Source organism: Patella vulgata, chromosome 9 (genome assembly GCF_932274485.2).
Source record: "Patella vulgata chromosome 9, xgPatVulg1.2, whole genome shotgun sequence".
In the NCBI taxonomy this organism is placed as follows: domain Eukaryota; kingdom Metazoa; phylum Mollusca; class Gastropoda; family Patellidae; genus Patella; species Patella vulgata.
In genome coordinates this window covers 10,392,125-10,405,513 of record NC_065887.2, presented here as the reverse complement: position 1 = coordinate 10,405,513, position 13,389 = coordinate 10,392,125, and the positions used below count along the sequence as shown (strand labels likewise).

The 13,389-nt window shown below is 35.1% G+C and overlaps 2 protein-coding genes across 2 annotated transcripts in view; one reads left to right on the top strand and one right to left on the bottom strand.

Moving 5' to 3' along the window:
• Positions 1-305: 305 nt before the first annotated feature.
• The window catches only part of LOC126807777 (ATP-dependent translocase ABCB1), a 45,072-nt gene continuing 31,988 nt past the window's right edge, over positions 306-13,389 (bottom strand). The window contains exons 9-11 of the mRNA XM_050532602.2: positions 1,490-1,667; positions 823-936; positions 306-545 (exon numbers count right to left, since the gene is read on the bottom strand). Of these exons, the coding sequence (XP_050388559.2) occupies positions 306-545; positions 823-936; positions 1,490-1,667 (532 nt within the window). The remainder of the gene's footprint in view (positions 546-822; positions 937-1,489; positions 1,668-13,389) is intronic.
• Positions 3,110-11,489, top strand: LOC126807781 (sulfotransferase 6B1). Its single transcript, XM_056103187.1, has 6 exons — positions 3,110-3,244; positions 3,895-4,143; positions 7,084-7,407; positions 8,358-8,458; positions 9,567-9,744; positions 10,425-11,489. The coding sequence occupies exons 2-6, from the start codon at positions 3,942-3,944 to the stop codon at positions 10,532-10,534; spliced, it is 915 nt and encodes a 304-aa protein (XP_055959162.1). The 5' UTR covers positions 3,110-3,244; positions 3,895-3,941; the 3' UTR covers positions 10,535-11,489.

Below are 13,389 nucleotides of genomic sequence, written 5' to 3'. Positions count from 1 at the left end.
TTAACACCTGAACATAACTTATTTAATACCTGTAATAATATCAATTTAACACCTTAACATAGCTTATTTAATACCTGTAGTAATATCAGTTTAACATTTTAACATAATACTTGTAGTAATATCAGTTTAATTTTGAACATAACTTATTTAATACCTGCAGTAATATCAGTTTAACGTTGAAACATAATCTATTTAATACATGTAGATAACATTTTAAGAACTATCTGAATGTATTGCTTTAAAGAAGTTGATGGTTAGACAAGTATTTGGTTTAACCAATTTTGTTTTTCGGGTATACACAATACTCATATTATGGATTTGAAAACAAGCCAGAGTTTATATAAATTCACCTTCAAGTAATTTATACATTTCAATACAAATATTATATACAATAATAGCTTACACAAATAAAGAATTATTTGAGTGGCACCTACCTTCACATCTGGTCTAGCAGGATAGGTAAACTGAACGTTCTTGAATTCTATATGTCCTGTCAGTGTGTCCGGTTTAACACCAGTTTCACTATATATATTTATACTGGGTACCTACAATATATAAACATAACATTTATTGAAGTCATGCCCCCCCACTCTATATGTATTTATTCAGGGAACCTACAATATATAACTAATATATTAGGTGTAGTGTGTGTGGGACTGTTCGCATATGAAAGAACAACCGAGGTCATACTCATACACATCGAAACACTACTATCTGAGCAACGTTCTTCTAGCGCACATTCAACGTGTTTTTGTTTTTTTCAATGGGTTAAGATATTGCAAATATTTACCATAACGCATTTGAAATAATGATTATTTTTACCTTATCAATAAGCTTGTACACAGTATAAGCCGCAGATCGTGCTGTAGACATTGCTTGTAACCCTGGGGATGCATTACCCAGAGAGAAAGATCCCACAAATACAGCATAAAATACCTGTAAAATATCACAAAATAAAATACCTGTACAATATCACAAACACAACAGGTAACATATCACAACATAAAATGCATTGTGTTACAAAAGTGAGGTTTCGTATTTGTTTTTGAAAAGAGTATTGAATAATCGACGAAGAATTAGATTCTGTTGTGACTATGGTCATTGCTTTGAAAGAATTTAAAGGGGAAACATGATGCCAGAAAGAGTCTTAATGTTCTATTAACAAATTAATCTTAACGTAAATTATGGTCATTATGGATTTTATATTAGTTTCAATTTCTTCTAAACCGGTACCTTTGGGCATCTGTAGAGTTTTTAGATATATTTTGACAAGTCTGCACTACTATCAAGGTCAATGTATTACAGGCCTGTAGCTGACCAAAACAGGGCTAGCAAATTATTTTTTTTAGCGTTGGGCTTTATCATTTAACCTAGAGTTTATGTTATAATATTGAAAAACACAAGATAACGCATTACAATCCTTCGTTAAAATAAAATTAATAGTTTTTTATTTGTCCTTTTGAACAACAGTGAATTAAATTGTACAAACCATCAACATTTTACCCGCTGTGTAGTTATCTGGTTCGTCAACTGTTAATTTAGCTCCATACCAGAATCCTAATGAATAGGTCGCCATTATTATAAAGCTAAGAAAACCCATACATAACCCATTAGTAATGCTCTTACGTATTCCATATTTCTTGGCATCGCTCAAATTAGTAGTGTACCTATAAAATATTTTCATATTAACATTATTGTAGATAAAAAAATTAAATCATCCACCGCTATTAATAAAAGATCTGAAATTTTAAAAGGACAGCCAATGCTTTGATTACTATGTTTTATTTTGCCTTTGTGGTGAGTTTATATAAATCTATAGTATATCAATCAAGGCAAATATAAATAAAATAAATAAAGAAAGAATAAAAGAACAAAAAAAAAAAACCCCAAAAAAACCCACAACAAAAATAAAACAAAAAGCGGAGGTTAACGAAAGCAGTATTAGCTCCAACTGAGCTAATGGAGATGGGACATTTTACCAGGAGAGCGCCTCGTGGCCAACAAAGCTAGGATCGAACACACATGATCCTCAGGTTAGTGACCCAACGACTTAATTACTTACTGAGCCAACATGGCTCTATGTAGTTGTTGGTGGCCATACTAACAATTCAGTCAAATTTAGATTAACATTTTCTAATCGTCTATTGTTCTAGATTTGATAACGAGTAAGCGGTAACGTCTCAGCTGTGACACAGTTGTCATCCTTAGCATTGGGCAGGTCATAATAGAAACGTGAAATAAAATGAAATGAAATGGGGTTTAACGTCCTACTGTTTTGCTCCGAACTGGGCTAATGAAGACGGGCATACGCCATACAGTGTGCTATGAGGGAAATTTTGCCCGGACAGCAGCACTACGGCCTACTCTTATATCGAATTCCAACTGTCAAGGGATCTTTTACGTGCACGCCAATGTGTACACGGGACCTCGGTTTTTCGTCCCATCCGAACGACTAGACAGCTTTCCTTGTCAGCCCCTCCGTCCTGCATCACTGACAAGGGAGAACCACGCTGGAAAATCTGGATGAACTTTCTCGGCCAATGCAGGGATCGAACAGCCGACCTCCAGGCTAGCGAGCTAGCGTCTTACCCACTTACCCACTTAGCCACGTGATCCCCCAATAATATTAGACAATGTATTATGGTACATTTCCAACAAAATAACAAAACATGAGTTTCTATTAAATTATAAAGTTAAACATAATATATGGCAGATAGCAATATTATTATAAAACTTAGAAAGAGTCTGTCAACATACTATTCACACAGTTATCAAATATCCTTTCCCTCACTGTATAAAACTACAGTGACCTATATCTAAATATAGCTGTTATTAGTCTCGACTATTTAGGTGTCTAAATAAAACAATACTAACAAAATGAAACTAGCTTTGTCACACTAGCCCTGTCTGTGCAGAAAAAAAGAAGGTTAACCCCCATTTCATTTCATAGACTCGACTACAAAATAGCACAGAATGACGCTTTAACTTTAATCGGATACATTGATTCGACTACTAAATAGCGCAGAGTGACCTTTTAACTTTAATCGATATATTTTTTTTATACTGAATTTGTCATCTCATGCTTACGTTGTAAACTAACACACAGCTTGCAGTTGTGATATAATAATACGCACTATGTATGCAGTTCACATTGATAGCCATGTTAGTGTGAATGTGGGTACGTTTCTCAAGATATATAACGGAGGTTGTATTGTGAAACAGAGAATACATTCTGACAAAAAGGGTATTTTTAAATATAAAGTCATATTAATATTATATATATGCTTGTTTCATCAACTTTGAGACCCGTTTTATATTATGTGTGCCTCCTGCATCCTTAGTCGATATACCCCTGTCTGTAGGTCAACATGTCTTCACATAGAAATACATGTAGCTTGATTTAAATTCCCCATAGCATAGAGGAGGGTTTAGATGTTTTATTAATGGATGAAAACATATCCTGAATCGCACACGACACACACCAATACCTAGAGATAACCAGAGCAATTATTGACCTACATTAGTTTTTAAAACAAAAGTATTTTTGACATATACATTTACGTTTGCTACCAATACAAAATTCAGTTTACACGTATATAAATATCATTTAGTCTACTCAAATTATCGACACCGTTGTCATCATTATTCATGATCTTTCCAAAATAACATAATATACAATTCTGCATGGATCAGTTTTGAATTTTTATAACTAGACTATATGGTGAATATAATTTCACAATGAAGAATGTTTGTGAAAATGATAGTATTGCGTACTATAAAAGACATTGTCATAAAATAATTTTTTCGCAATAGGCTAAGGGAACATTCAAATCTCCGTAGGGCCTATTCGGTAAAATCTTCAAAAACTGCATTTTTTTTTATCATCAAATTCAGGTTGAAAAAGATTTTGAAATCTTATTACTAAACAATACATTTTGAAAATGGAGAACGTTGGTAATATTAAAGAAATTGTAATCAAAGACAAGTCAGGAAATGATTTTAAGATGATTGAAGTTGACGGGGTTTATCTAACGTCCGTAGGAGAAGAACTCGTGGGTAACAAACCGGAAGTTCATTTTAGAAAAATCAAGGATCTCAAGATACGAGACGATGACGTCATGATATGTGCTTATCCAAAAGCAGGTGAGAACACTTTTTTTATACATCCATAATCGGGTATTTTAATTGGCATGTGATCTCTTTGGCATTCTTTGACAATAGAAAACAATGACCAATGTTTTACGATGTATGTGATATTAGCGAATTATATAGCGTAGATCTAATCCAGGATTTAGTAAGAGGATTAATTATTCTTCATCAAGAAGATTAGACATTTTTTGCCTATCAATGTCGTCAGAGCCGGTATTCTTAGTAGCGTCAATGCATTCGATTTTACGCCTAGACAACACATAGAAATGTACCAGCTGGTTGTTGCCGTTAGTCTTGGTGTTTAACGCCCGCTTCCGCCGATGGTCATATCGCAGACAAGTTGGGTGGGGGGGGGGTGAAACCCAAGTACCCGGAGTAAACCCGCGAGGGAGTAACCCACGAGGCTGGTAAGAATCCAAGCCACATACGCTCAGGCCATCCTACCAACCCCCCACGCCCTTCCGGTAACCTCCGCACACAGACTCGTTGATCCAGCTCGTGTAGCGACAGTTTAGTTCAGATCGTTATTATTGATCAAATTAATTGATGTTATATTTTGGCAGGATAGCCAGTATTTCTTGTCCCTGCCTTATTATAGTTGATCATGGGACGTTATCTAATTGCACTCACTCTGAAGAACACTGATCAGCAGTGAATATTCGCTAGGCCGCTACAATCAATGATAAGGATGACATCAATGCGATTTAATGAGTCTCAAATATTAACTTTTTTCCACCGACAAATTAAATTCTAAAACATTTTTTTTGATGTATTAGAAAAATAAATAAAGACGTTTGGACGTATTTGTAGGTAAAAATTATTTGTAGCACTATCGTCGTTGCGACATTGTTTTTAAATTTATAGACAAGGAATAGAGAAATAAGATGGGTTAAACAACATTTTTTATCTTTACAAATTATTCTCTGTTGTAAGTATATTAGCTATGGTATGAGTTTATTTAAAACGCAAATTAATTGTTTATGTAATAGCGTGAGAATAACAGGAAAGAGGGTCTGAGTTCAAGGATAGATTGTGTCGAAAAACATGTGACGAAAAATTACGATTGCATCATTTGGCTTGTTTGACCAATCTCTATACTTATTTACATGATATTTGACCAATTAGATAATTGGACGTCCAAAACCCACAGCTACAAAACTATCATACTTGTGAGAATTCGTCAGACTTCCATTAGATTCCAGAGATGTTCCATCTGAGTTCCTAGACAGCCGCGAGGCTGGCTAGGGTGGAGAAATGGTTTTAGCCAGTATTGTTATCTATTATTGTGCTTGTATACATGTATTCGGCTATATGCTATATAAAATGTAGAAGCGAACTGTTGCATTGTTATTCCTGGTAAGACAAACGTCTTAAGAAACAGTAAGAAGTAAATACACAACGTGAAGCAGAAGTAAGACAAACGTCTTAAGAAACAGTAAGAAGTAAATACACAACGTGAAGCAGAAGTAAGACAAACGTCTTAAGAAACAGTAAGAAGTAAATACACAACGTGAAGCAGAAGTAAGACAAACGTCTTAAGAAACAGTAAGAAGTTAATACACAACGTGAAGCAGAAGTAAGACAAACGTCTTAAGAAACAGTAAGAAGTAAATACACAACGCGAAGCAGAAGTAAAGACAGCTAGAGACAAATTCTAGACGATCACAAGGCTACAGAAATATGTAGTAATAAAAGATGCATGGGTCGTACGTAGGATGTGGCGATGGGGGTTCCACGCCCGCTCTCCACGTCAGACAAAAGACCTATGGTGCTACATATTTCCTATTTAGTGTAAATGGGTATTAAAATGACTAAAAGGCAGCATTCTGCCCGAAGCAGTAACGTCTTACGTAAACAATGCACGCACCATTCAGCCAGTGATTGACGCCGCGTACTGTGACGGCACGTATTAAAGGCAGTCATCTTTTACAGAGATATTAGAAAACTCGTAATTCTCTGTGAAACTGATTGACTCTGAAGAGTTAGGTTCTTGACCAATTTCCATAAAATTTGGAGCCTGATTATTATTTACAGTAAAAACCTTTAAAAGCTATAACAATCATAAGCCACCCTGGGTACCGTATTTTACCTTGACTGGCAAACTATGTTTTTAGTGTGTATACACTTCAACCACCTGACCTATGGCATTTAAGATGGCGACCAACCTGTTTACATATTCGAACAATAGAAAGATAACAGTTACAAATCACCTGTTAAAAATGTTCAGACTTCGTCTCATCTAAGTCGGAGCTGAACAGTAGGACTTTAAACCCCATTTTATTTCATTTCTTTCTATATGAAAGCTAAATCAGCCTATTGCGGGTTTTTCTCTTTGGTCTTAAACGTTATATAAATTGTTAATTAGACATTTATTATAATGGGAAATCCATAATCAAAACTCTAAACCATCGGGTGGTCATGATGTTTTAATGGATTGAAACACGGCTGCCATTTAATAATTTAATCTAAAAATGTTGCTACACAAAGTGAACAAGACCTATTCTCTCAAAACATGGCCAATTGTCAGTTTGAGACCCATCAAAATATAAAATACCTTCTTTTAAAATTCGAGGGGTTGGATGGCCGAATGGTTAGCACGTGCGTGCTGTATCATACGGCCTGTCATTGAGTCAACTGGTGTGGTTTCGAATCCCCGGTTGTACGTGACAAGAAGTAGCGTCGCCTGTCCAATCTCGTGGCTTTTCTCCGAGTCCTCCGGTTTCCTCCAACTGCTAAAGACCCCTACGCGCAAGCGAATTAATAAAATAAAATTAACCATATGTTAGTCCCGAATGACCTAGTTTGTGTCGAGTGGACGTTAAACCCCATTTTTCTCTCTCTCTTTTAAAATTTACCCGAAACACAGAGAATTGAAATGTTTCTAGTGATGGAAAAGATTTGGACCGTGTCATATCTGTCAAAGTTTAATTTCAGGCACTCACTGGATCTGGGAAGTTATTCAAATGTTACGAACTCAGTCTACAGAATATAACAAACAGATCAAGGAGAAACAAATGTTAAGATTCGGCCAGATGGGGGGTATAGACCAGGAACCGTCCCCACGTGTTCTTAATTCACATTTATGGCCGCGGCATTTACCCGCAGAGATGTTCTCAAAGAAAACCAAAATTATTTATCTGTTTCGGAACCCAAAAGACACTATTGTGTCGTATTTCTTCCATGTCAGCGGTGTACAGCCTATCTTAAAGTACTATGGAAATATCAGAGATTTCGTAGATATGTCTTTGTATAAAACTTGTAAGTTATTTTTGTTATCAAACTTTCACCTTAAGGTTAATTATGGGATATTTTATCGTAATAGAGATATGTTGTAAGATAATACTTTTGTTTACACATTCCAAATATTATGTAAATTGGTGCAAGTGATATCAATATTACAAAAAGCAATCACTGCTCGCTCTGCTTAGCAAAAAATTCCTCTCACCTTTACTTAGCGAAACATCCCCTCCAGCTTTACTTAGCGAAACATTCTCCAGCTCTACTTAGCGAAACATCTCCCGCCCTTAGCTTTACTTAGGGAAATATTCTCCCCAGCTTTACTTAGCGAAACATTCACCAGCTTTACTTAGCGAAACATTCACCAGCTTTACATAGTGAAACGTTCACCAGCGAAACGCCCCCCCCCCCCCCCACTTTACTTAGCGAAATATTCACCAGCTTTACTTAGCGAAACATTCACCACCTTTACTTAGCGAAACATTCGCCACCTTTACTTAGCGAAACATTCACCATTGCACCTTTACTTAGCGAAACGTTCACCACCTTTACTTAGCGAAACGCCCCCCCCCCCCCCCGTTTTACTTAGCGAAACATTCGTCGGCTCTACTTAGCGAAACATTCTCCCCCAGGAAAACATTCTCCCCAAGCTTTACTTAGCGAAACATTCTACCCAAGATTTAATTAGTGAAACATTTTTCAGCTCCACTTAGCGAAACATCCAGCTTTACTTAGAAAAACATTCTCCCCCAACTTTACTTAGTGACCCTCTACCCAAGTCTTACATCCCCCTAGCTTTACTTAGCGAAACATCCCCAGCTTTACTTAGCGAAAAATCCCCAGCTTTACTTAACAAAATATCCTCTCTAGCTTTTACTACCCGACTATTTTTTAATGCATTTTGTCATGCATTTACGAAAACAACCATCTTCGCATAAATTTTTTATTTTTATTAAAATATTGTCTTTCAGTACCGTATGGAACGTGGTATGACCATGTTCTAGAGTGGGAGAAGTTCTTTGAAACAACTGAAAATCCATTTTATCAGTTTAGCTATGAAGATATGCAGGAGGTTTGTTACATATTTATTTTAAAGAAATATATATTCACCCATGCCCCGGAATGGATCACTTCTAAGTATTTATGATATATATTTTGCGCAAAATAACGTACCTTATGTTTAGTTTTAAACAGTCATTCCTATTCGCCGTTAATTCAGCGGATGTGCCTCTTGTGGGTCTTTCTTTAGGCCTTAGATGTTATATAAATTATTAATTAGACATTAATTAGCATGACAAGACCATAATCAACCCTCTATGCCATCTATTGAATCCGATCTGCGGTGCAACGACTGTTCATGATTAACAGTAAAATTGGATAATTGAGACTTTGTTTATTGTAATACTAGTAACAATGACAATCGAGGCTACGGTGATTTTGAAATTCGGTTCTAACATATTAGAGTGAAGTAATTTGACTGAAAATTTTCAGCATATTCTCTTTACATTATCTATTTTATAACTAGTACAGCGAGAACTGTCAATTATTTATCTAATCTCCCATAATGCCCCTTAGTAAACATAATATGTCTTTCGTGCGTCATCAATTTATTTTGTTTACTTTTATTCAAATTGTAAATAAGTGTTTGCTTATTTTTTTAAACTGTCGGAAATACTTTTTTATTTGGCTTTGAATTATATACAATGTTTTCTTCAAATTATAAAACGTATTTTAACTATTCTCTTTTAATAGTAAACGATAGTTTGTTTAATAATCTCTTCCAATTCCAATTGTAAACAATAGCTTGTTTACTTTCTCCACATTGTAAACAATGTAAACAATAGTTTGTTTATATTTCACAATGTAAAACATGGTTTGTTATGTTTTTTTTTAAAAAAAATCATAATGTAAAAAAAAAATTATTTTCTTCAATTTTATTTTATATTTCAGAGGTTGTAAAAATAATAAGCTATTATATATAATGTAATTATTCAGAATCCAGTAGAATATGTAAAAGACTTTGGAAAGTTTCTAGATTTACTAGCTTCTAGATTTTTAAAATTATTTCTTTTTTCGAAGATGAAATTTATAGGTTATTTTTTTCAATAATAAGCTAACATAATATAATTATTTCAATAATGAATACGTTAATGAGCTAATACGTAATATAATTGTTTCAGAATCCAGTAGAACATGTAAAAGGCTTAGCTAAATTTCTAGATTTGCCAGCGTCTGATGAGTTATGTAAAGCTATAGTTGAAGCCTGTAGCTTTAAGAAATTAAAGAGAGCTAACGAGGAAATTAAAGATGATTTTTTGAAAGATGATTGGAAGGAGGGAACATCTGTCTACAGAAAAGGTATGAATAGAATAGAATTAATCCATTATCATTTTCCTAAAAAATATACCATGAGTCACTGGTTTAATCCGCTATATATAGCAAAGAAACCAGCTCTTCACTATTGGATATGTATATATACATAATTTATGTAAGCTCGTTGTAAATATGAGGGCTGTAAATATTCTATCTTGCTTTGTTAGTATTCGAAGAATGCTTCAGTCTTAGGTTTTCTTGTCTATCGTGACGTAACAGTATTAGTTTACAACCAAGGATATTAAAAGGTTCCACGATGACACAATGCTATAACGACCCTTCTAATCTGGGTTTACTAATTCGTTAAATACAAACTGGGGTGAGAGACCTTACCATGTCTTAATTAAACACACAGCCACACATAGAGGTAAATGGTCATTTTTTTGCATAACACGTTCTCGTTTATAGCCGAATGACGCATGGAATAATATGAATTTCGATAGCATCATGTTACACTCGTGATATATTGTTTTGGGTAAAATTAGAGACGCTTGTAATTCCAAAGCATGCTTAGGATAAGTACTGCTAGTACTTCATAAACTGATAAAGATTACACGTACTAACAGGTTATCTCCCTTGTCTGCTTATCGGTTGTGTAAAATCAGTTTATTGATATTAATTTGATGTATAAAATTCATTTTAAATTCATTATCATTATTATTCAGGTAAAGTAGGAGATTGGAAAAATTGGTTAACTGTTGCTGAAAGTGAAAGTTTTGATAAAGTTACAGAAGAAAAACTAAAGAATAGTAAAGTGAAAGTCAGATATACTTGATGAATATAGACAGTAACTTTATTTCTAGATGTAAGGGGGCAAGCCAATAACCACATACGAAACTTACGCTTTTTGTCTGCAATTACTTACAATGAAGCTAACTGACCGATAATTTAATTCATAAATGGACGATTTTAGTCTAAAACTCAAAGTATAATTCGAGAATTTGTAGCACTATCGTCGTTGCGACATTGTTTTTAGATTTATAGACAAGGAATAAAGAAATAAGATGGCTTTATATTTCATTAATTAATATCTTTGGCAAGTTCGTAGATTCCCACATATGTAGAATTGTACTAAATCAACTTAGTCTGTAATTGACATATTGTTACATAAAATGAGCTCTTAAACCAAAACAGGTGTCAATATTTTACCACCAGAATAACACGTGAGTGGAATTATTCTAATTGCATCATTTGGTTTAAAGTAACCAATCATATCGTTAATTGCACAGGTTCAGGGCCGTGAACAGGCTTTCTGTGCGTGATCTGCAGGAGTCTTATAAACTAAATCATAGTAAAGTTTTAAGTTAGACTTCAATTAGATTCCAGAGTGTTTCCATCTGAGTTCCTAGACAGCCGCGAGGCTGGCTAGGGTGAAGAAATGGTTTTAGCTAGTATTGTTATCTATTATGCTTGTATACCTGTATTCAGCTATATATATATATATATATATATATATAAAATGTGTAGAAGCGAACTATTGCATTGTTATTCCTGGTAAGACAAGCGTCTTAAGAAACTGTAAGAAGTAAATACACAACGTGAAGCAGAAGTAAAGACAGCTAGAGACAAATTCTAGACGATCACAAGGCTACAGAAATATGTAGTAAGAAAAGATGCATGGGTCGTACGTAGGATGTGGCGACCGGTTCCCCTAATCCGCTCTCCACGTCAGACAGAAGACCTATGGTGCTACAAATTTTGAGAAGTGTTTATTCCGCTTCCATTTAATAAAATCGATTTTTTTATATTTTAGTCTTTGTATGTATGAAAGATGTAAGACGGATTAGAACCACAATATAGAGTAGTATACTAATTATTAAATATAGCGACCAGTAGATTGTTATCTCTGCTCAGAATGCAATAACCAAAGTCAAAATTTAAAAAAAAGTCAAAATGGCAGGATCCGTTTCGATTCAAAGAGACTGTTGAATACAAAATCACAAAATCCTCCAAATATCAATTGATTTATGTTTAACTGTATAACTTTCGAAAGCACATGGCACATAATAATTTCTGAAAGCACATGGCACATATAATGTGAATAAATATATTAATATATGTGTTATTGACCCGAACAAAACAGGCCCGGGCTTTTAACGATACTGGAATCACGGTGGCTAAGTGGATTAGACGCTAGCTGACTATCCCGAGGTCACGTGTTCGATCCCTTCATTGGCCGAGAAAGTTCATAGGGATCTTCCGACGTGGTTTCCGCTTGTCTGTGGTGCAGGACGGAGTCTGACAAGGACAGCTGTCTAGTCGTTCGGGAGGGACGAAAAGCCGAGGTCCCGCGTATACATTGACGTGCACGAATGGTTAGCATGTGCGCGCTGTATCATAAGGTCTGTCATTGAGTCAACTGACGTGGTTTCGAATCCCCGGTCGTACGTGGCAAGGAGTAGGGTCGTCTGTCCAACCTCGTGGGTTTTCTCTGTGTCCTCCAGTTTTCTCCCACTGCTAAAGACCCCTACGCGTAATTGAATTATTGAAATTGTATTAGTCCCGAAATGACCTAGTTTCTATCGAGTGGACGTTAAACCCCATTTCTCTCTCTCTCTTCTCCGGACAGTGGCGCTATGGCCTACTCTTATGACTGTGTCTTTCCGATTGTCAGCTTTGTATTTATTAGTAGTAATATTCCAGTATCACCAGCTTACGGAGTGTATGTGTTCCGGTTAGTTCGATTCGCGAGAGCTTGTTCCTTTTATTCTGACATTTTAAGTCAATTAAATTAATTAAGCTTTAACTAAAGAGACACTTGCCCACTAAACATAAAAAAAACCTTTAAAATGTTTTATGGTTGTCATATTGACCTGATTAGTAAATATAACATGTCTCTTTCGGCTTGTAGCTATATTTAATTGATACGATTTCTGATTATATCTACTACATCTGTTACCACTGTTCACTATGTGCATTTTGCATACGGAAAGCCCATTGGCTAATAACGATATTTTACCGACATTTCGTCTAATGGTGTGGATGCAGATATGGCGGATGTGACACCAGGCAGGGTAAGCTTACGCTTCCGGAATCCGGACACCTGGTACCACTGTTCATCATGTATATTGTAACTGGTGAACAGGCCATTTACTGATTACACTATTTTGCCTATATTTCGAATTTTGTCTAATGGTTTGGATTATTCGTACTTGGTTTTATTTTATTTATATTTAATTCCAACTGCCAAGGGTTCTTATTCCTGCATGTAAATGTATACACGGTACCTCTGTTTTCTGTCCAATCCGAAGGACTATAGCCAATAAAAGCTTACAATACAAAACTAAAGATACATTATGGGAGATTAGATAAAGAGCTGGTAGTATCCACTATAATAGTTAAAAACTAGATAATGAAAAGTGAATTTGCTAAAAATTCCATTCAAATTGATCCACTATGAACCGAGATTTTAGTCGGTAGGATACAAAAACATAGTCTCGATTATCCATTAACATTTAATTATGAATGGAAGTCGAACAGCAAATCGGAACCTAATCCAATAAACATCGCAGGCTAGCACTGCCATCGAGAGTTGATTATGGTCTGGATAAGTTAATTAATGTCTAATTAATAATTTAGTTAACATTTTAGGCCTAAAAAAGACCTGCAATAGGCAGATTTAGCTCTTGC